We start from the raw sequence: 24466 nt of genomic DNA on the forward strand, positions 1-24466 counted from the left end.
AAGTTAAACAGGACATATTCTAATGTATGTGAAAAAGAATAAATTTAAAGCAGTTTTACACTTTTATTTTTTTGATGCTTGAAACCCCCTTTTCGTCTTTGACCCTTTTACAGTTACTTTAAATCAGTTCACATTTACTTAAGTAACTTCAAATTATCGTCCTTTATGTTCAACAGAAGAAAGAACTGAATGCAGGTTTACAACAACTTGAGGGTGAGTAAATGCTGACAGAATTTACATTTTTTGGGTGAACTGTGCCTTTAAGAATACCCCTGGAAATTGAATATTTGTACTTTAAAATATGCTGCTTAAAATATGAAAAATATGAGAAATTATGACTAGTAACATGATCTAACAATACATCTTAACTTTTACATAACGTTTTATCTGAATGAACCCCCACCTGTGTTATGTGAAGTCCATCGATCTGTTTGAAGAGCAGCTGTAGACCTTGAGAAGATCCTGGAGCTTGTCTGGCGGTTTGACTGTGAGGTGGGATCACTCGGTTTCTCTCGAAAGTGTTTTTCCAGTCAGACATGTGCGAAGTTTCTTCACTAACAGTTACTAAAAATCTAAGTTACCAGGGAACGTTTCTTTAGAGGCTGTCGGCCAGTGAACAAACATCCCTGAAAACGTCTAAAAGCTTCACGGGTTGTTAAATCACCCCCTCAGTTGAAGTGGAGCACTTGTTAAACCTAATTCAAATCAAAGGCGAAATATTGACAAAACTCGACGCTCAATGACACAGAGACACTTTTTGTAGCAGTTTGACTCAGTCTCTTTCTTTTCTCCTGCTAACGCTTCAAACGCATGTCATTTGGCTAATTTTACAGAATAACTTGTTCTGACATTTTTTACACATGCTCTACACACTGTTATTTTCATAATCATAATACATCATAAAAATTCTGGGCTTAGCTAACGTTATTTGTCAGGAAGGGATTCTCTGTGAAGTGGTTGCCATAGCGTCTGTCAGCCGTTGCCAGGGTGAATTAAAGAGCGGTTTGGCGCTTTTCTGCACGAGAGAAGTGCGAGGATTATCGCATATTGCCACCGTGTGGCTCGGTGGTGAATCAAAGCTCTGACTTATTTCGAGATACCAGGCCATCCCTTTGGAAATTTGAATGCTCTTTCTTCAGAAACAATAATAGTGGCTCAATGGTTTCTGTTTGCCCTGAATCCACTGTGGTTGGTTTCTCTGTACAAAAATCCAATTGCAAAATCAGGTCTTTATTTTTGAACATTGTTACCTCATTTCCATCCATTATGGGAACAACATTTTTGATGATATTAAGTATTAAGTAGCCCATGTTTGGTCACTTCCTCAGAAATAGCTAGTTAGATAGCTAAAAAATATCTTATAAAATTGCAGAAATTTGGAAGTTACACTGATACATCCTGTTGTGAAGTTTCTTCTGAAACTGTAGGCCATATGTTTTGGGAGTGTCCTTTTGCTCAGTCCTTCTGGAGTTGTCCAAAACATGTTTTGTGATTTTTCCTAATCTTGTAGACACATTCTTTTTGGGTTTTAATGACAAGAATCGAATCATAGCACGTTTTTGTATAAACCTTCTGTTATTTATTTTAAAAGTTTTATATTTATAAAAATGTACATATACAAAAAAGTAAACCCCGCTTTAACATCAAACGAAAATGTAATTTGTATTTAAATACAAAAATGTCTGTTAACTAAGAAAGCTATAAAAAAAAAAAACATCTAGAATTTGTAGCATGTTTAAATTTCTTTCATAATGCTCTTTTTGATTTTTGTGCTTGGTGCTGATGGCATGCTGGCTGAATCCATGACAATAACATGAGATACAAATAGATTCAAAAATAAATGCAATAAAAGATCTACAATGGCACACCTGATTCAATTAATTAAAGGCTTAATGAGTAGTTGACTAATTGATTAATTGACTAATTCCTACTCTAATAACTACTCATTAATTGAATCAGGTGTGCCATTTCAGGGTTAAAACAGAAACATGGCCTGTCAGGGGGTCCCTGCAGGAGAGGTTGAGAACCACTGGTATAGATAATCATTTAATGTATTAACAATTGTTTTCCAGTGACAATGGTCAATACACTTTGTAATGAATACAAAACTGTTAATGTGTTAAATCATAAGTGTTTCTGAACACAAGCTTAAGTTATTAATGCAGTTATATGATCTGAAAATATGATCAAGACCAAACATACAACATTGTCATACCCATTACCATGCCAATCACTCCGAGAGTTGTCATGACAGAAATACATTTATGTATTTAGGTTGATTCAGTGATAAACCTGTTAACTTAGATGTTGCATTTTGAAGTGGAAATTTTTTTCAGTAGTTCATAGTAATTTAGATTAATGCCTGATACCAGTTTAACATGATTCACTCCATCCATTAGCAAGGTTTTGTTCCAACTTAGTACTGTTTCTTGCTCCAATCACTGGAGTTCTGAAAATGTCTTGACAATGTGTGGAAGTAAGACTGAAACTGCAGTCAGTTCTGGGTTGTTCAGATTCTCATAGCTTGTTCCTCTAAGCTGCCTGGCTCAACATTTGTCCTGTCTGAAAATACAGCGAAAGAAAGTATTACTTTTCATAGCTTGCACAAACATGAAGAATGTATGTCTTCCATGGGTTTCCACAGTCAAACCACAGGAGACCATGATAACAATCACATAATTAAAATCTAACATTTTATTTATGCCATTAAATATTCTCACCATGTAAGCTGATTAACTGTATAGCTCCCTTTACCCTGTAGTTTTACCTGTTTAAAATGCTCATTTATTTAAATCATTCAATGATTCATTAATCGATTTTATTCCATTTTATTTTTTATATTAATCAATTTTAATCAATAAAATATATTAGTCAATTTTATATTACAAAGCAATAAATTATCAATACCTGTATCCCTGTGTGAACAGAATGAGTTAAAATGTATAATAAAATGTATAATGTTATAATCTCACACATCACCATTTTTTTTAATGCATCAATATATATATACATTATATTTATAATTTAAAATGTCTCATATGCTACTACACTACAAAATATCTGAAACAAAGTGAGAAAAGTTTACCTTATATATTAGATGTATTCTTCTTCTGAATATGTTTAATTGTAAAAACACTTCCTGTAATTATTATTAATAAAGTAACTATAACACTAATAGTAATGGCTGTTGAAGCAGTAGGGGGATTTCCACATTCATTGTCAGATGATTGTGTTCCTGGATTTGTTTCAGTAAGTCCCATGGCATCACATCTGTGAATGATATCAGGATCAGATTTGTCGAAAATGACAAACAGCATAAAGGCAGTTTAAGTGAGCGCTTACTTTGTGTGTGGTAAACAGGATGAGAAAGACCCGTTTGAATATGTGTCAGCTGAGCAGTCAGCACACACAGTATCTGTGGAGCCAGTACCTGCAGAGAATTTCAACATAAAGCCACTACTGTGTATTTGCTTAAACCCTTTTTTTCTGTTTTGCAGACACCAATAATCAGTGTTGCACTTTGCTCATATACATTTATATCATAGGTTTTTATAATTTACCTGATTGTTTGATATATTGTCCAGGTCTGCATTCAGAGTGTTGCACAGCAAAAATGCAGCTGATTTTATTTTTTTCAATGCAGTAGAATCTTTCCAGTGGCCCACAAACAGTATCTGACGACCGAGTACATGCTTTATTCACTCTTAAACCTCGGTCTAGGATGGAAATGAGTAAGTAGAAACAATAAAGCACTGAGTTACTTACACTTACACTATATTATTTTGAGGAACTTATATTTTTTTAGTTTTCCTAGACCAACTAACTTGCAAGTATTCAACTATTTGCATTAACAGACATAATTTTTCACCATCAATGTTTAGATGAACAGATATAAATTTGAAACACTCACTTGCATTGCATACAGAACAGGGAAAGCATTTCATGAGGCCATTTGGTTCATCAGTGAAAGTTAATGGAGGGCATGGAAGACAAGTTGTGCTGATTTCATCTGTGCAGTGCCAAAGAACATAATTTCCTAGCAACACAAAAAAAAATTTTGTGTGATTTCTAGCTGAACGTTATTTTTATTACTGTTTTGAAATATGAGTATTAGAAAAGCAAGTTATAATTAAATTTTTTAAACCAAACAAATGATTACATTTACTGAAGTAATATATTTTACTTCAGTAATATATTTTTAAAAAATACTGATTTAAAAAACTATAAAAGACACAAAAAAACCCACTCGGTTCCCTGAAATAACGGGAACGAGAATTGAATCAGAGATTTTCTCTGTATGCTATGGGGAAACTTTTCACCGAATATTGAAGCCTGATTGGGTCACGTCTGAGAGGCCTTTTTCAGCCCGCCAGAATGGATGGGGTCGACTACCTAAGTTGCACAGAAACGCCCATCTATAGTCAGATTTTCTCAACTGAACTGTGATAGTGTTGACTCGCGCATATGTGCAGTAACACGGCAGAATACGCAATGCTCGTTCCCGTTATTTCAGGGAACCTAGTTTACGTTAGTAACCAGAGAACGTGTTCATGACTCTGGGGAGGCTTGGAGCCTCCAGTTGAGAAGCCACAGGTGGAGGCTCCACAACTCGGGTTGGGGATGCCAGATTGACCCTTTCGCTTGGGAAGTTGGGAAAGGAGGTCCCTTCTCAGAGGGATCGGTCACAGTGCTGCAGACAGAAGCTGGACCATTCCCGGGAACCACGGCTGGTTCTGCCAGAGTGGTGCCACGAGTCAGACAGAGCATTTGCCTTTCCTGATTCGGCTGATGACCGAAGGGAAGGTATAGAGGCGCAAAGGGGGCCAATGCGTAGTTTTTCTTTGAAAAAATATTGGCCAGTGGGTATTCTCTTCCGACGCGAAGAGATCCACTTCCACCAGGCCAAAAATTTTCCAAATCATGCGGACCGTCAGGGGGTGTGTAACAGGCCCAAGAGAACTACTGAGGAGGCTGCTGCCATGAGGCCCAGTAGCTTCTGAAATGCCTTTAAAGGGAGGTTGCTTGCTGTCTGAATGTTGTTGCTAGCTGCTGAATTTACAGGGAGCGATCCGGTGAACTGCCCTCTCGAACAAGTCAAGAACTGCAGAGTCAAGAATGCGATGCGTTGGCTGGGCGACAGCGAGCTCTTGCTCAAGTTGATTCTGAACCCCAAGCTTTCTAAATGGTTTAGGAGCAGAGATCTGTGAGCTCACAGTTCCTCCTTCCATTGGGCTAAGAGCAGTTAATCGTCTAGGTAATTCAGGACGCAAACTCCCTTCAGTCTCAGTGGGGAGAGAGCTGCATCCACGCGTTTCTTAAAGGTGTGTGGAGCCAGAGACAGTCTGAATGGTGGGACTATATATTGATAAGCCACCCCGTTTAAACGCAAATCTCAAGAACAGTCTTTGATGGGGATCTATCTGGATATGAAAGTTCAGATCCACCAATAAAAACCAATCCCCTGAGCATATCTGTGAGAGGATTTGTTTCAAAGTTAGGATCCTGAACGGCCGTCTTATTAGAGTGCGGTTCAGAGATCTCATGTCGAGGATCCTTATTGGGGACGAAGAAGTAGTGGCTGTAAAAGTCTGACTCGCTGTGTGCTGCGGGAACCTTTTCTATTGCGCCCTTTTCTAGCAGAACCTGTTCTTTGGCTCAGAGGACATGAGAGTTGGCGTCCGTGACCGAAGTGTAATTCGCTTTATGCGAGCGAATTGGAGCGAGTAAACCCATTTTATTATCTCTAAAACCCAATTCGACATGCCCGGAATGGCTTCCCAAGCCTGGCTTTGGGCGGCAAGGGGTTGGAGAGCCGCAGATAGCAGCCTGCCGCACTTTGAAATGCTCTTTTTGTGAAGGTGTTTATTTTTTATTTGAATCGCAATAACAAGGGAGCACCGGCTGCAGGAACCACTCATCGAGGCGGCTGCGGTCGGGCTGTTCCGGACCCGAGAAGTCTAAGCCCAGCTCAGTTACTGCCTTAGTGAGTCCTGCTGAAGTCTCGCTGAGTCCGTGTCTCTAGGCGCTGGGTGGGAGTCATCGCCAGAGTTCACCCAGTCCTCAGTGTCAGATGCCGCTAGAGTCATCGAGTCATCACAAGATGTGTCTTCGCGCTGAAGGATAGTAAATCTGACTATATGGCCGTTTCTGTGCGACTTAATCAGGCAGTCGGCCCCACCCACTCTGACAGGCTGAAAGGCCATTTGTCAGTGAAATTCACAGACGTAAACCCCATAAATGGGAAATGGGTAAAGAGAAAATCTCAGACGCAATGCGAGTGAACCGTATTGACAAGGAAATAAAGTTATGATAACTTGCAGTCTTACCAGGGGCACACATGGGGCAGCATTGCATGTTTATCTCATATTCAGCATGAGCACATCGACAAAAATAATGTTCAAAGTTAAGAGGAATAATAATTGTAAGAATAGTAATCCTTAAAGTGAACATGGTCAAAGTCTAGATCTAACTCTGTTCAGTTAATGTGAGCAGTGAGCAAACATTTCTCACATGTCATTGGTATTGTTTTGTTTTGAGCACAAACTTAAGACGCTTCCAATGCTGTGGTTTTAGTTGCATAGTCTGATGTGTGTCAGAACAGTAAACAGTATGGAATTGATTATTGATCAAAACTGAGAGACTAGGCGACAGCATTTCAAGACTCTTCAAGACTCAGATGTCGTAGGTTGTATTTCCACAGCTTCTTGCAGACATGCATTCTTTGGAAGATAAACTGAAGCAGAAAAAGCAGAAAAAGGATTAGCTCATTGTAAACCAATACATATGGGTGTTTCCTCAACTAAGGGCACTTTTGGCTTGCAGATTTAGGAAATAAACAGAAAAAAACATCACACTCTGACAAGTTTTCTTAAAGGGATACTCCACTTTAAAATGAAAATTCTGCCATCATATACTCACCCTCATGTTGTTTCAAACCTGTATGAATTTCTTTCTTCTGCTGAACAGAAAGGAAGATATTTAGAAGAATGTCAGTAACCAGACAGTTTCTGGTCTCATTGACTTCCATAGTATATTTTTTTCCTACTATGGAAGTCAATGAGACCAGAAACTGTCTGGTTACTGATATTCTTCTAAATATCTTCCTTTCTGTTCAGCAGAAGAAAGAAATTCATAAAGGATTGAAACAACATGAGGGTGAGAATATGATGACAGAATTTTCATTTTAAAGTGGAGTATCCCTTTAAGTGTAACAATGTCCAACAATAGACATGCATCACACAAGAACTCTCTAGTTTTTATAATTTTCTCTGAAACATCTGAAACATTTCAACCCCAGCGTCATTTCTACCAAATAATACATGTTTTATAGCATTTTATGGAAATGATGATCACGAAAATTAGGCCTACATTTTAAACATTTTTGTGGATAAATACTGAAATGGAATAAATAACCATGTAATTATTCATATTTTATTAGAATGGATTTTCATAAAAGGGTATAAAATAATCCAATCTATAAATAAAATTCAATAAAATACCCCATGGACATATAGTGTTTTATGAATTTAGTGTTTTCATATTGTTTTCATAGCATTTATGAACCATGCAAGTCAGTAAAATATAGCCTACTCTATCTTATTCATGTAAAATGTTTGAGCCAATGAAAAAAAGCCAAGCAACAACTTGTGAGGAGGAAATTTAACTTTCACTTCTAAATGTGAGGGAAATAAGGAAATAACACGCATCATAGTGGATATATAAGATAACAGTGATTCGAACAGAAAAAAAGGAGTAAGATATACAGACCCTTTCCAAAAAATGTGAATATCATGGAAAAGTTTATTTATTTCCATAATTCCATTCAAAACGTTAAACTTCCATAGATTATAGATTCAGGGCCCACAACTTAAACGATTTCAAGTATTTAGTTGTTTATTTGTACATAATTTGGGCTTCCAGCTCATAAAACCCACGAAAACAGGATTGCAAAAAATTTGATTATTACATGAAATCATACAGTAATTACACAGTGATACCATGGTCATTGAACCAGGTTTTGGTTATTTTGGCAGTGTGGGCAGGTGCAAATCCTGCTGGAAAATGAAGGAAGCATGAAGTGCTCTGAAAATGTCCTGGTAGACGGCTGCGTTGACTCTGGATTTAATAAAGCACAGTGGACCAAAGTCCTCTTTTCTGATGAGAGCAAATTTTGCATCTCATTTGGAAACCAAGGTCCCAGAGTCTGGAGGAAGAATGGAGAGGCACACAATCCAAGATGCTTGAAGTCCAGTGTGAAGTTTCCACAGTCTGTGTTGGTTTGGGGAGCCATGTCATCGGCTGGTGTTGGTCCACTGTGCTGTCCACTCAACGCAGCCGTCTACCAGGACATTTTCAGAGCACTTCATGCTTCCTTCAGCAGACAAGCTTTATGGAGATGCTGACTTCATTTTCCAGCAGGATTTGCACCTGCCCACACTGCCAAAATAACCAAAACCTGGTTCATTTTTTTATTTTTTTTTATTTCATGTAATATTCACATTTTTTGCAATCCTGTTTTCGTGGGTTTTATGAGCTGGAAGCCCAAATTATGTACAAATAAACAACTAAATACTTGAAATCGTTTAAGTTGTGGGCCCTGAATCTATAATCTATGGAAGTTTGACGTTTTGAATGGAATTATGGAAATAAATAAACTTTTCCATGATATTCTAATTTTTTGGAAAGGGTCTGTATAACCTGTATATAGGCCTTTTGATATTTGTCAACTGCCTTCAAAATCCGGACAACAGTTTTTGTGGTAATGCTATTAAAAAGCTGCAGGTTACGCGGTTTCCTCATTAACAAAATACTATAAAACGATACGACTTACCAGCGGGTTTTATCATATTTTTTTCTTTCACAAAGCATTCACGGATATTGGTTGATCGAGTCTATACTAAATGAAGTGGTTTTTTTCAGTTCTGCATTCCAGATGGCATTTGAAAGTGACAGCCACATTTAGCCTACCTTATAATGTTAATAAAAAAATGTAATCAAACATAAAAAAAGAGAGAGAATCACTCACTGCTCTTTACTAAATAACTTAAGTATCTGTATATTTACTTCAGCTAATACGGTTTCACAAACACCTTTTATTTAACAAGTAGCCTATTATCTTTGTTCTTGTGTAGGCCTATTTATTTGTGCTATTGCTAATGCTTGCCATTTTTTTTGTTCTTATTTTATTAATGACAGTTGACTTGTCTTTAATGTTTGAACCAAATGTTAGTTAGGCCAGTATTAGTTTTTGAAGTGATCGTTAGAATCGAGATTTGTGGTGGTTGAGGAGTGTCTCTTCAACCACCACCAATGTTTTTTTGTGACCACAGAGAGTCAGGACCTCGGTTTAAAGTCTCATCCGAAGGACGGTGCTCTTTGACAGTGACAGACACTGGGGCGTTAGGACCCACACAGACCACAGGGTGAGCACCCCCTGCTGCCCTCACTAACACCTCTTCCAGCAGCAACCTGGTTTTCCCAGGAGGTCTCCTATCCAGGTACTGACCAGGCACAACCCTGCTTTGCTTCGGTGGGCTACAGGGGGATATGGCTGCTGGCAGCCATGATATGATGAGTTAGACAAACAGTAGCCTACACGTATAGCCTAAGCATAACGATTTGAACTAGGCGTATATCTTAAGACAGATTAGTATCATTTGTAAAATTTTGGTATTTACTTGGTTCCAATTAAGTACCTGTAGGCTGCTGATACTAGTACACCCAAAAATCTAATTCATGCTTACCCTCCAGTGGAAACGCGACTGGCCCTGGCACGCACTAGCACGGCCCGGCCCTGGCCCGACAGTGGAAACGCGGCTAAATTGGGGTCGCTTGCAAGTCGCAGCAGCACACGTGACCAGCAACATATTTCTGCTTCAATCAGATGAAAGGGGCGTTTCAGCGCCGCCCACATGTGCAAATTAAATATCTAACCCATAAACCGATTTGTAAACCACAAACGAAAAATCGAGCCAAAATCTCATTTTTCGTTTTTTAAACTAAACTAAAAAACGAATAAACGAGCTGGTTTTCATTTCTCGTTATTCCATTCCAAACAGGAAATGAAATGGACCATGTACTTGGGTTTGTGCTAGAAAAATATACAAGACATTTGTGAGAAAATGGTCCGTGTACTTTTTGATCATTTCATTTCCTGTTTGGAATGGAATAACGAGAAATGAAAACCAGCTCGTTTTTTAGTTTAGTTTAAAAAACGAAAAATGAGATTTTGGCTCGATTTTTCATTTTTCGTTTGTGGTTTACAAATCGGTTTATAGAGCTGGTAAGTGGGTTGAAAAATCGTCAATGCAAGTGAATGTGAGAAAATAATTATTTTCTGGTCCCGTCTGAATTGTGCCATGAATGTGAACATATGTCTGTATATTTTTTATATAATTTTTCATGTTACGAGTTTGACAGTATATTGTATGATTCTTGTGGAAAAGACATAACGAGAAAGACTACATGTCGCCTATGTGACGTCACCCCATAACACATTTTCCCTCCACTTGTCAAATCACGGTGCTAATGCTGCGATAATCTATGGAGACAGATCGAGATGCCTGTGTGTTTCGTACCCAAATGTCACCATTCAAACCAAATGGGCTGCTCTTTCTTCAGATTCCCATCTGATGTAAAAACTAGGTTGTAGTCCACAAAGTGCTCTCACACAAAGTCTAACCGTATCAAACTTCTACCCGCTAAATTGCAGCATTCTTCACACGAAAAATTATATAAAAAAATTCACAGACAACATATTATGTTCACATTCATGGCAAAATTCAAACGGGACCACAAAATAATTATTTTCTCACATTCACTTGCATTGACGATTTTTCAACCTAGAGGTCCAGTGGGATTAGCGGAAGGGGCGGGACTTACCCCAGCTCTATGGGTTCGATATTTCATTTGAACACGTGGGCGGCGCTGAAACGCCCCTTTCATCTGATTGGTCAAAACGATCCGCCTTCAGTAAGCTAAGAGCTTTTCTTTCTGTCAGGCAGAATCATAGACAGTATATAAACTGGACACAACGACCCCATTGGATTCAACGGAGACAAGTGAAGTCAATTAGAAGCTCTCACTTCCTGGTGGTCGAGCGTACTGCGCAGACTCAAACTGAGCTTGACGACGTAGATGTGACGTGAGCAACCTGTCTGTCTTCTAGTAGCTGTGCCAAGAGAAATCTGAATCATTCCCTTCCGAAACTTGCAGAGACGTAGAGTGTGAGTAGGAGGTGTCCATGAGCTAGGAGCAGAAGCAACTTTTGCTAAGTATACTGATTAATTATTTTGTCATTTTGCCTCCACGTCCCCCCGATTGCACGCGAGCTTCTCCTCCTGTCCATACGGTAATTCTCTACTATGCAACAGAGAGTCGCGTGGTTATGACGCAATCGTAAGCAGCGCCCGGGGAAGCTTCAATATTTTATGAAACCCTGCCCCCCTGGGCAGAATAAGAGTCAGTACGAGTGTGGCACTGACAAATGCACTTTAATAAAATAATGTCTGAAACCACCACTCACTGTTAACTACGCACAATATTTGAAGCAGAAATATGTTGCTGGTCGATTCGTGCTCCTGCTGCAAGCTACTTCCATTAATATGAGCCACAGTATATGACAGATTATTTTAGCATGATGTATTTCCCATTGATAAATACAGTGCAAATAGTTCCGTCTCTTTGGATAAAAGGAAAGTGGAAATAAAAATCAATAATAGGCTGAACTGTACCATGATAATATGTCCGTAACATTTAGGCTACCACTCTCGTCTTTTATTTACATCAAAAGGCAGGTAGACGTGTGTGACATATGTAGGCAGTAAATAATTTTGAAAATTGAATAGAAACAAAATGTATATTTATGAATGTAAGCATGTGTAGCCTACTCAGTTCACATGAAAAGAAAGAGACAGAAAAGAGAGAAGCTAGAATCAGTGAACATGACAAAATTACCAGGTTTGGGATTAATTAAAATCATGTCGGTTGAAGAGCACGGCATACCTTTAAAATGTTATTAGTTTTATTATTAAACTAATAAAATTTCATTACATACTGAATTGGTCGATGTTTCACTGAGTTATCTTTATTATGTTGGCTTAAGAAAGCCGGCATAAATTTAAACATTATTATTATTATTATTTATTATTATGAGAAATTGACTCCGCCTAGAACTTTGATGCTTCACCAAATTCATCTCAGACCTTCAGACTGGTCTGACTCGCTTATATCTTTTCTAACTGGTCAGACTTACTTTCCCAAAAAAATCCATTGACTTGCGTTATCTGAGCAATGAACCCAGCTAACAATTTTACGTTCTGGGAACGTTCTGGGAACGTTAGTTTTTGGTTCCCAGAACGTTCCCGGAACGTTCCCAAGAACGTTCCCTATTGGTTAGCCAGGAAAGTTTTCTTTACGTTAATAGAACGTTCCCTATAGGTTAGGGGAACGTTCCCGGAACGTTCCCGGGAGGTTCTCGGAACGTTCCCGGAAGGTTCTCGGAAGGTTCCCGGAAGGTTCTCCTAACGTCTACACATCCTGATATGCCTGTACACAAATTATAGGTCTACAAACAACATAATCTACATTGTTTATTGTTCAAACACTTAAAAATCCTATGAATATATTATTACAATAAATTGAATTTACAGAAACTATCATTAATAAGTAAATCAATCAGTTTGTATTAAATAAATAAATCAGCACACAATCCATGTTTTTGTTGATTCATTGTTTAATTATCAACCTAAAATAAGTCATCAAAAACAGCGTTAGCAAAATGTATTCAGGAACAGTAATTTACATTTAATATTTCAAACATGAAAATATTTCAATAAATAAAACTGCACAAACATTTTAATTAAAACTATCTTTTTGCAAACTGTAGCCTATAACTTAGAACAAAATTGAAAAAGTCTTCATTTATATACAATATACATGAATGTGCCAATCTTCACTCCGCTCAAAACATTTAAACTCCCAAAACCATCTGCAAATTTAACAAGAAAATAAAAAGACAACGCGTTACATGTACACACAATCCCATGCCAAAATTCAAGCCCTGTAATGGCATTAAAATTAATCCGGAGCAAATGAAAAGAGTGAGGTGGGATTGTGTGTCACAAGCTGTAGGAGATATGAGAGCACGAGCACTGCTGGTATCGTGTATTTATTCAGATATTTCAGCATCAATGTGTATAGAAAAATTTATATATTTGAAAACACTACATTGCATTTATTTATATTGCACTATTTATTATTTCAGACTACAAATCAAAAAAGGAATGTTTTATATAGGGGTAAGGATATCCATTAAGCCTATGTACCCTTTAAGCCCACTTTCAACTCTGAAGTCAAATAAAAAACTGAGAAAATAATATTCAAGTCTAGTGAACTCTGACCTGAGAATTCGCTCTACATATAACGTATAAGTCTCACCTCCAATGAAGAATTTGAAAACCTGTAACTGCTGTGTTGTTTATGAGAGAGAAAGAGAAAAAAAGTTTGAAACTACTATCAATTTTTTTTTTTTTTCTCTCTGTGACTTTACACCTACAAATTCCACTGTCACAGGTGCTCAGTTTTGCTATAATGATGCCCTCACAGAACATGGTAATAATCAGTCATCCATGCAAAAGCAAAGGTCGGTGTAGTTTACAGGAACATCTGTCCAGGCCAACATCTGATGCCTTGATGCCTTCCGCTGGGATCCCAGAAAACCTGAAATAAAAAAAATAGTTCAAAATCTATCATACATACATCTCATCTGGTATCACAAATTATCATTCCAGGTTCACTTTAAGATATGCTCAATATTAGGGCTGCACAATATTGAAAAATGTAGAGTTTATTTAGAGATATCAGCCGTATGGTTTAGTGCAGGCGCTAACGGCTCCAGGTTTGTATCTCGTAAATTACCCCACTAATAATGGCCAGAATGGCACCAAACTTCTACAGTAGTACAAATAGGTTCTGTACTCATTAAACCAGGCATTGGAAAGTTTGTAAGTAAAATCAGGAGTTTATTTAAATAACATTTGCCTGATGGCGAATGCTACTGCTGACGCGAATGTTGATGTCACTTTATGAGTACAGAACCCATTTGTACTTCTGTACTACTCATTTTCCCCGACATAGAGCAGATCGGCACACAACAAAAACTGCTGTTCGGATGTTCCCTTTTCTGATATTTTAGCATTCGTGACATTTTAATTAAAACAGAAATAAGAATTTTAGTGTAATAAGCGAAAATGAACAGTAAACCGAGATCACCTACCGCTGCAGATGTATACGGAAGTGAAAAGCAGAAATGCTTAGACCTCTTTCCGGTTCGACCGCTGGGCGCTCCGCATAACCCCTATTGGGGGGATTTTGTAGAGGAGTGAACCTGCATAGAAAATTACAATAGATAACAAGTATAGATAAATACAATAGAAGAAAAATACAGTTGAAATAAGCAGTGCATTATGTTTTTCAGTTAAATCTGAAAACATCAGGTACAGAAATTGAATTATCAAAATGTAAAATAAGTCTTCACTGTAAAAATAAAATAACTATAAATTAATTAAATGTATCTTTGCTAAAGCTACAAGTCATTTTCTCTTTTGATGTTTGATCACCATTGGCGACACAAACAGCTGCGGGTACGTTAGGCTGCTGTCCCTTTAAGACGAATGCGCAGACCTAATATAAATGACACGCATCTGTTTTCTTTCTGTTTAAAACACACAAGACTGTTTACGAGGAAACTCGCCAAGATGGGCATTTTGACAAGATGGGCTAAACTCACCTTCTTCATCTACTGACTGTGGATGGCATCAAGGTCTTGTCCTGAAGAATCACAGGGCCAAACAATAGGGATTATATCTCATCTGGTAACAAGAGCAAAGCCATAACTTTAAGAACTCTAATGATATATTTACCCCCTGATATTGCATTGGGGATATCAATTCAAACATTTTTAAAGGCTAAGAGTATGAGCCACAGCTGCCCAAGATATCTGTGATAAATAACTGCCTAAAGTTGTCGACCCCCTGAACCACATTCAGCATTTAAAAGTACAAAGAATTTCAGTATTGATCAATAAAAAAAAAACATACAAATACATAAATACCTTTGAGTTGGACAGTATGGTGTCAGTCTCATTGGCCAACATAATTCAAAACAGACCTAAAGAAATAAAATAAAATATACTAATGATCAGGATATCATGTTATCATAATAGTTAAATGAATTATTATTATAACTATGACCATTATAATATTGTATTAGTCGCCTATTATTTAGCTGATTATTTAGCCTACAGGCTTCTCAAGGACAATCTCACTGAAAAACCCTGGGGTTAATGATTTTAAAATGTGAGACTTATTTCAAAAGCATAAATCTTACAGACCCCAAACCTTTGAACAGTAGTGTATGTTTGAGGTGGTGGTTGATTGGAGATGGAGATTGTCTTGGACAGGGGGGTGCAGCAGGCCATCACAGCATGATGATCTAGGAACATAATAAGCTATTTGTCACAGAGCCAACAATATTACATGGGATTGGTTTAATAAAAGGAACCAAGCTAGAACAGAGGTGAAATGCAGAAAAGATAAATATATAAAAATCTTAAGATAATATATTGTGAAATAAATGCATATGGAATTATTATCATGATTAAACAATAACTCACCCCTTGTTGTAGAGGATTTTTTTTTCTCTCTCGCTATTCTGAAATCACATTTGAGCAATATTGGTAAGTGACGTCACTGATTAAGTTAACAATACAGTGCATTCTTTTAGGTTAAATAAATTAGCTTACTTCCAATCACCCATTGACAAATTACCAGCAAAACTATAAAAAAAACTGTTATCTACACTAAATATGTGTTTAAAAACCCAAACTTTCATAAATAAGACCTTAACTTAACGTAACTTAGGCCTAACGTTCTCTTCTGAAACCGGTTAGCTTAGATGCTAACGGACTTTTTCAAAGACACAAAACCATTTCTTTAAAGTAAATATTCAACAGAAGCGTGTCAATTACACGTAAGAAATGTGTCAGGGACGTTTGTGTGTATTATTTGTGAGATTTTGTTGACTAAACTTACCTGAAAGCAGTGAAACCAACAGCGACAGACGGGAGTTTTGTTGTTTGTCAGTTGTTGATGACGTTTCTGGTTTCCATCTGCTGAGGAGCGCACGTGCGCGCTCCAGTGTTTGATTCCGCGCATGCGCATTAAAACACTTCAAAGTCACGCAGCATTTAAATAAACATATAGAATTAAAATGTATAACATAATTTAAAATATCATTAATAAAAAGTTATTGCGAATAGATCTGAACGTTGTTGGTTATCTTATAACCTTAGGGGACCGTACTGACGACGTTGTCAGTTGGTAATCTGCCTGTTAAGTGATATTAAAATAATAACCTGCAGAGAACGTTCCCAGAACGTTCTCTTTAGGTTATAAAAATAAAACCTAATAATAATTAACTAAAAAAGACTGCCTACCAATGAGCAAAGTTATTGATTACTTAGGCATTATCTACTGTCTGATAATGGTCATGTAATTAAGCATTTGATAAATGGTGTTAAAGCACAAAACATTGCAAACCATTCAATTGGTTTAAGAAAAATAGAACCTAAAAATAACTTACAGGGAATGTTCTCTTTAGGTTATAAATTAAACCTAAAAATAACCTACAGGGAACGTTCTTGGAACGTTCCCTTAAAGTTATAAAACTTGGTTGGACGTCACCACGACAGACCGGTACATCGACCGCATTACTGCAGAAGCTGCAACGATCCGTCTGTCAATCTCCCGTTCCATCCTTCCCTCACTCGCGAACAAGACCCCAAGATACTTAAACTCCTCCACTTGAGGCAGGAACTGAACCAACCTGCGTGGGCAAACCACCCTTTTCCGACTGAGGACCATGGTCTCGGATTTGGAGGTTATAAAAAGTTATAAAAATAGAACTTAAAAATAACCTGCAGGGAACGTTCCCAGAACGTTCTCTTTAGGTTATAAAATTAAACCTAAAAATAACCTACAGGGAACGTTCTGGGAACGTTCTCTTAAAGTTATGCAGATAGAACCTAAAAATAACCTACAGGGAACGTTCCCAGAACGTTCTCTTTAGGTTATAAAATTAAACCTAAAAATAACCTACAGGGAACGTTCTGGGAACGTTCCCTTAAAGTTATAAAAATAGATCCTAAAAATAACCTACAGGGAATGTTCCCAGAACGTTCTCTTTAGGTTATAAATTTAAACCTAAAAATAACCTACAGGGAACGTTCTGGGAACGTTCCCTTAATGTTATAAACATAGATCCTAAAAATAACCTACAGGGAACGTTCCCAGAACGTTCTTGTTTGGTTCCCAAAAAAATAACCAAATGGGAACCAAACGGGAACGTTAGGGGAACGTTCTGTGTTTGCTGGGAAGGCCGTACTACTTAATGCTGTCCACTAGAGGGGGCGACAGGATGTGTTTTCTACTCTTTCCCATAGACTGTAAAAAAATTGCTCTTTCCCTGTTTGCAAAAATGTGAGCGTACGAGTTTCTAAATTTGTGATTTGTAGAATAGGATTTGTCCACCTGCAATGAAGAATTTGAGAAGGTGAAACTGTTGTGTTGTGTTTGTGGAAGAGAAAAAAAAAAGTCTACAGTTTGCAACTCTTAAAACATTTCTCTCTGTGACTTAAAATTTACTGATACACATGTGTGGCTATTCTCTTCAACACATTTCACTGTCACAGGCGTTCAGTTGATTTGCACCAAAAATACCTTCATAGTCGTCATGCTCAATTTGAGTCTGCGCGTACTGCGTGTGCTCAGCCATCAGGAACTGAGTGCTTCTAATTTACTTCACTTTTCTCGTACTCCATGTTCAATTCATGTTATAAGATTGACTGAATAAGATTACAATGTGCCTTGTTGTATGTTTGATATATGAATCTTTAATAAAAAAAATAAAATGTCTATGGTAACATCGAAGTTATTGACTGTGTTTATACTAATAACGCTTTTCGGGGTTTTGCACTTTGCAGACGGTCCCTTCGGATCTGTCTCGCCTGCGCATAGAGTCTTTTGTCCACTACGAAGGAAAGCTCGTTTTGAGGAAATTTAGATTCTAACTGCTTGTCTACGTTACTACGATTGAAAAAATGTGTTATTTGTAAAGTAATAACGTTTAACTCACGAGTTATTGATCCAGGAAGTTCGAACAATTAACTGTGAAAAGCTTTCACTTTCACATTGAGTCAGACCAGCGATTTGTGATTAAAATGGTTAAGACCATTATAAAAAAAAACTAAATATTTTGCCATTTTTGGTTTGATCCTTTTTTCTTTTTTCCCCTGGAGTGTATATATAATTACTGTCTTACCTCTGTTAGGGTGCCGACAGCAGCAGTCACCAAAAAAACAATAATGACTACAGCAATGACTCCAACGATGATAAGAACTGTAACTGACTTCCCACATTCCACATCAGATGACATTGTTCCTGGTTTTATTTCTTTAAGGCCTTCACTCTCACATCTGTAAATGTGAGCAATGTTAGATTATCTGGTCATCATGTAGGCCTAATACATTTTTAACAATTGTGAATCTCTATTAATCACTCACATTGAATGTGGTTGACAGGTAGTAAAAGAGCCGTTAGAGTAAGTGCACAGTTACCACAATCAGTATCAGTAAATGCTGTTCCTGTAAGCATAATAAAATAATGACTGACTTAATAAGAGTCTAGCATTACAAACTACTGGTATCATTCTTGTATCCGATTAAACATTTTTTTAATGTCATCATGAAATCAAAATTAACCCTATTTATTTTGTCAGGGCATAAAACCCTGGTCTCTATTCAATATTCCGTTTCACTTTTTTATATATATATTTTTATATAGCCTATATATATTCCGTTTCACTTGGAAATACGTCACAACAGTCGGTTGCAACCTCCGGTTAATGTAGACTTTAAAGCTATAGTTGTCCTCCCACTCTATTGCCATTGTTCCTCTACATGTACAAAAGAGAGAAAAAAAGAAAAAGAAAACACCTGCTTGTCTGATGTATTGTCCAGGGTGACATTCAGAGTGTTGCACAGCATATGAACAGCTGCCTTTATTTTGCTCAATGCAGTAGAATCCCACCAGCGGCTCACAGACAGTTTCTGCAGTGCGTGTGCAGCTTCTCTTTATTCCTAGTCCTTGTTCTGTGAAAAAGATAAAACATTTTCTTACATAAATAAATGTAATATGCTAGAACACATTTCTGTATTTCAAGTCTTCAATTTGTGGAACATACTCACCTGCATCACACACAGAGCAGGAATAACATATTATTAGTCTGTGGTGACCACCCGTCCCGATTTGCGTTGTACCGCACAGCATTTTCACTCCTTGTCCCCAGGCCCAGATTAAGAGGACTTTGGGCCCTGGGGCTATAGCAACACCAAGGGCCCCCTTTCATCTGATTGCCACGCCAGTCTTCTACCGCAATAAATATATTTTTTTATTGTTATTAATCAATGTATTTAATGTTTTTCTTTATCATTACTTATTATTATTATTTTTGCACACTAAATAGTCCAGGCTATTTAACACATTAACCCTCTGCTGCACAGATTTTGATGGAACATCATGATAAAAATTACTCCACATAATTTCTTGGTTCATTTTGGGAACATTTTATTGATAAAACATTTGTACCCCATGTAGTGCATTTACTCCAGATATGAACTCAAAAGCATAAAGGTTGCCAAAATCAGCAAAAACATTACTCATTCTTCAGTCATACTTCCTCAATAAGTACTTAACCATGAATAATTTAAAGGGATAGTTCAATAACATCACCCTCATGTTGTTCAAAACCTGTATGATTTATTTCTTTTGCTGAACACAAAAGAAGATATTTTATATAGTGTTAGTAACCAGACAGTTGACGGCACCCATTGACTTCCATAGTAGGAAAAATATATATTAAGTCAATGACTATACCGTAAACTGTCTGGTTACTAACACTATATAAAATATCTTCTTTTGTGTGAGAAGAAATAAATTCATACAGGTTTTGAACAACATGAGGGTGAGTAAATGACAGAATCTTTTTTCTAGCTTTAGCAGAGCAGAAATCCTTAATGATATCATTAAAATCCATGGTTCTAACGATGTCACATTCCAGGGACATCCGTGTTAGATTGCTTAGTCTTTCTTGTGCCACTGTTGACTGCAATCGAGATTTAATGAAAGATCATTTTGAGAAGGAGCGCTCTCCTGACGCATTTGTGACTGGTAAGGTGAGATATATTCTCAAGGCTATGTCCACATTTGGAAAAACATTTTGAAGGTCCCTTGCTCTTATTTCTTGCAGCAATTCCCTGGCTGAAACTGTCTTTTCTTTTTTGCAAAATGCTATAAAATGTACAAACTCATCAGCAAAATCTTCTTGCAAGTCTGTATTGTACTTCTGTTGTAATTTAACACAAGAAGAACGAAGTTCTTGATCAGAGAGAGTATGAATATTATTCAGGAAAGTGAAAAAGTTAGTGATCTCTTTGTATGATTCACTTCTTCTGTCAAGCTCGGCTATAAGACGGTCATTTATCACATAAAAAACATCTGCAATAAACTTATGTCTACCAGACATCTGCAAGTCCAGATGAGGTTTGTCTGGTTCATCTGCATGTGTTTTACGTGTTCGCTTCTTTTGGGAGTCACTTTTGTAGGCCTGTGAAATAGTAGGTGACATTCCTTTCGCAGCGGTTTCAAAACTATCAAACTGGCCCCTCAATTCTGCAACAAAGTCCCTTAAATATGCAACTAAATCCACAGCTTTGGAGAGATCAAGGTCAATGTTTTGTAGGACTGTACTAGTTGCATCAAAACGTTGAAGTACGCAGTTCCAGTATTTGCAAAGAAGAGCGGTTTCCAATTTGTCGATTTGCTTTGAGAGCACTCTAGCTTCGTTACGCGTGGATCAATTCTGATTGTCGTCCTCAGACAAATCAATGAGAGACCGCTGAATATTTGAATAGTTGTAGCACAGTACTTTAGTTGCTGAGGCATGCGCAGACCAGCGGGTGTCTGACAAGGACTTTAAACTCTCAATTCGCTTGTTCTCATTTGCTTAGAGACACTGGTAATCACCTGCCATCGCAAGGATGATCGGGAGCAGAAATTAAACAGTGTCTGCACAAATGTAAAAAACTCATTTGTTTCAAAGCAGCAATTCACTGTGTTTATTCCCACTAAATTAAGTGTGTGTGCTGCGCAAGGCACCCATTCTGCCAGTGGATTTACCTCCCGAATGCGTGACTGTACACCCTTATAAGCCCCCGACATATTGCTTGCATTGTCGTAACACTGTCCTCGACAATTGTTTATGTCAATTCCCAGCTCATTCAGTACAGTCATCACAGAGTTAAAAAGTGATTCCCCTGTGTGGCTTGTAATAGGAAGAAATTCAAGAAAGCGCTCCTCTATATTTCCCTCTGGAGAAAGGTATCGCGCTATGAAAGTGAGTTGATCGATATGGGCAATGTCTGGTGTGGAATCCACGCTTATAGAAAAGTACTTGGCTAATTTTATTTTGTTGACGATCTCTGATAAAACTTTTTCTCCCATCAATTTGACAATTTCTTCACATATTGTACTTGACAGATAGGACGGCTTTCCTCTCCCAGCATTTCCAAAACGAGCTATGTGTTCCCGCAGAAATGGATCGAATTGAGCAATGAGTTCAAGTATTCCCATATAATTACCGTTATTGGTGGAATTTAAAGTCTCAGTATCGCCCCTGAACGATAGACCACGCTCAGACAAAAAAAATGTACTGTAGCTACAACCTTTTTCAGCACATCCTCCCAGTACTGACGCTCCAATTTGAACTGATCCCTAAGGCCCGCATCTATCTGCCCCATTTCAGATGTCCTTGTCACCCAGGTTACCATGCACTCTCTGTGATGGTCAGAGTTCTCATGATCAGGAATGCGACTGTGTGCGTGTTTCCAGTCACTGTATCCAGATGTTCTGGAAAATGATGAAATGCCTCCAAAAAATTTGCAAACAAAACAAAACACAGATCCTTTGATTGGAGAGTACAGAAGCCAGTCACGTGGAACAGACTCACCATTCGCAAGTTTTCGGCTCAGAAGTGTCTTTGAAAACCCCCGTTTTTGGTGTTTGTATTGTTTTTCGGAAGCAGAAAAATCACAGCTGCGATTCTGACATGGCACTGGTCCTTTTTCGATCCAATAATTTGGGCCTTGTATGTTAATATCAGCAGGCCAACATCCCGGATCAGTACTGTAGATGTCATTTTTCCCTGCATTCTGATCCGATATGATGTCTGGTGGTGGTGATGATGGCCCCAATATTTCATCGTGCACCAGGCTATTTCTCTCATTTTTATCTAAAGGGACAAAGTAAGCATTAATAAAACATTTGCTTTCTAAAGCCCTATTCAGGTGGTAATTGTTTCTCATGTGGATATCTGTAAAAAAATATTAATACATTTACACTGCATTTACAATTACATAAATGCTATTATTATTTTATTTAATATTCAAATATAAAATGATTTCTAATTTTTTATTTTAAGGGTACTTTAATTATGAAACTAAAACGAACAGTAGGTGGCGGCAAGTCACTGGCTGTTTCTCAATTCCAAGAACGCAGAGAACGGACTTGTGTTCTCGTGGAGACCGGTCTTGCCAAGCTTCCTTGGAAGAACGAACTCCGAACCGGCCGCAATGACTTCTGGGACACCAGGCGAGTACTAGCTCAATGCTGCGTTCCAGTCCACTTTTAGACATGCACTTGTGAACTTCCCTAAGCACTTCCCCTCGGGGGAATCCCTGCCGCCATTTTGAAGTGCGTTCCACTTCGTGAAGTGGACGAGGGAAGTTTAGATGGACAGACCCTCGTTCCCTCGATTTTGACCGAGGGAGCGAGTCTACTTCATATGTACACTTCAGGCACCTATATGTCCCACAATGCAGTACGATTGTGACGTCACCACAGATCTCGTTTTATCACCACCACAACAGACAACTCTATGATATATTATATATTTTTTTTATTATTTAAAACAACCCAAACACACATATAAACATTTGGATGCTGCATTAAACAAATTCTTAAAGGAAAAAAAATGTAAATAATAAATAAACTACATAGCTGATTCCAAGTGATCAAGGGCTTAGGACGTTCCAATTCAGCCCATTGCAGTTTCCGCCAGTAGTGGGCACTCGCAATGACGTACATCCGAGTGAACGAGACGGAGGGAAGTTAGCAAGTGAAGGGCATGACAACTTTGGACTGGAACGCAGCCCAAGTCTGCATTCGATGCATCCTCGGTATCAAGAACACATCCGGGTTCTTTCATGCGTCCTCTGTACTTGCGTTCTTGAGAATTGGGTCTGAACTTCGACGGTTAATGATGACGTAAAACGAGAACACAATGGCTGTTTCTCAATTCCAAGAACGCAGAGAACGGACTTGTGTTCTCGTGGAGACCGGTCTTGCCAAGCTTCCTTGGAAGAACGAACTCCGAACCGGCCGCAATGACTTCTGGGACACCAGGCGAGTACTAGCTCAAGTCTGCATTCGATGCATCCTCGGTATCAAGAACACATCCGGGTTCTTTCATGCGTCCTCTGTACTTGCGTTCTTGAGAATTGGGTCTGAACTTCGACGGTTAATGATGACGTAAAACGAGAACCCAAGGACGCAAGATCGCTGAAGAACGCATATTGAGAAACACCCACTATCTTAATAAGCGAGTCATTCATTCAACCGATTTGTTCAAACCATAGAGGTTCAAACGGCTGTTTGATTCAACGACGAAGCAAACGAAGAGTCAATGAATCATTAAATGAACCCATTCGTTCAAAACGCGGATCATTCAGTAACGAATCACCACTATCAGTTTCAGAGATTGTTTCTGCTGTGCATTCATTTTGGAATTTTCATCGGCGAAATGACGATAAACCAAAACGTAACTCTCAATGTTAACTTATTGGTCAACTCATTTATTGTTGCATAACATATATATATATATCTATATCACATTAGCAATTGTGCTGATATTTGGGGAAAACTGCGCTTTTACTTGTGTGATATATTTATTTTATATTATGTAATATTAAAATAAGACTGTGGCGAGCAGGTCGAGGCCGAGGGCCGTGGGAGAGCGGCACGAGGCCGGTGGCGTGATTAACGTTACTCTGATGAGCGAGACGGGTGCGTCTCGCTCATCAGAGTAATCACGCCACCGGCCTGAAAAAACACTGACATTCTGGATTCAGACTGCAATAAAATCACCCCTATAAATATTGAAAATACCTTACGACTCCACGAGAAACAATTACCATCCAAATAGTGCTTAACTCATTAACTTACTTCAGCTGCTTGCTTACCTTCTTCGACGTATAAAACACGCGAATCGGTGACGACGACCCAGGAGGGTGAAG

General features: G+C 38.0%; 2 protein-coding genes and 2 long non-coding RNA genes across 13 annotated transcripts in view; 1 reads left to right on the plus strand and 3 right to left on the minus strand.

Moving 5' to 3' along the window:
* Positions 1–3077, minus strand: part of nphp4 (nephronophthisis 4) — a 179016-nt gene extending 175939 nt beyond the window's left edge. For 4 of the 5 annotated variants that reach the window (XR_014211071.1, XM_082188190.1, XM_082188188.1 and 1 more), the window contains exon 1: positions 404–2713. Coding sequence is in view for 4 of the 5 variants with exons in the window: in XM_082188190.1 (XP_082044316.1) it covers positions 404–538 (135 nt within the window). In the remaining variant the exon portion in view is untranslated. The other variant, XM_082188189.1, reaches the window with a different exon arrangement.
* Positions 3078–3910: 833 nt separating this feature from the next.
* Positions 3911–24466, minus strand: part of LOC309512560 (tumor necrosis factor receptor superfamily member 5-like) — a 34014-nt gene continuing 13458 nt past the window's right edge. For 2 of the 4 annotated variants that reach the window (XR_014211077.1, XR_014211078.1), the window contains 3 exons: positions 18379–18532; positions 6327–6733; positions 3911–4036 (listed from right to left, as the gene is read on the minus strand). Coding sequence is in view for 1 of the 4 variants with exons in the window: in XM_082188220.1 (XP_082044346.1) it covers positions 6656–6733; positions 18379–18532 (232 nt within the window). In the remaining 3 variants the exon portion in view is untranslated. Of the gene's footprint in view, positions 6734–18378; positions 18533–24466 lie in introns of all 4 variants that reach the window. The other 2 variants (XR_014211076.1, XM_082188220.1) reach the window with 2 other exon arrangements.
* LOC309512575 lies at positions 12279–13598 on the plus strand. Its single transcript, XR_014211089.1, has 2 exons — positions 12279–12449; positions 12505–13598. It is a non-coding gene; the product is annotated as an uncharacterized lncRNA (long non-coding RNA).
* On the minus strand, positions 12712–18369 carry LOC309512570. 3 transcript variants are annotated; one of them, XR_014211081.1, is made up of 6 exons: positions 16674–18369; positions 16092–16463; positions 15674–15711; positions 14789–15492; positions 14276–14386; positions 12712–13719 (listed from the first exon to the last, which is right to left on the minus strand). It is a non-coding gene; the product is annotated as an uncharacterized lncRNA (long non-coding RNA). The 3 variants fall into 3 exon arrangements; XR_014211082.1 differs by having other exon boundaries at positions 14319–14386; positions 16092–18369; XR_014211083.1 differs by having other exon boundaries at positions 16092–18369.

The sequence above is a fragment of the Leuciscus leuciscus genome (genome assembly GCF_965113295.1).
Source record: "Leuciscus leuciscus genome assembly, chromosome: 13".
NCBI classification, from domain to species: domain Eukaryota; kingdom Metazoa; phylum Chordata; class Actinopteri; order Cypriniformes; family Leuciscidae; genus Leuciscus; species Leuciscus leuciscus.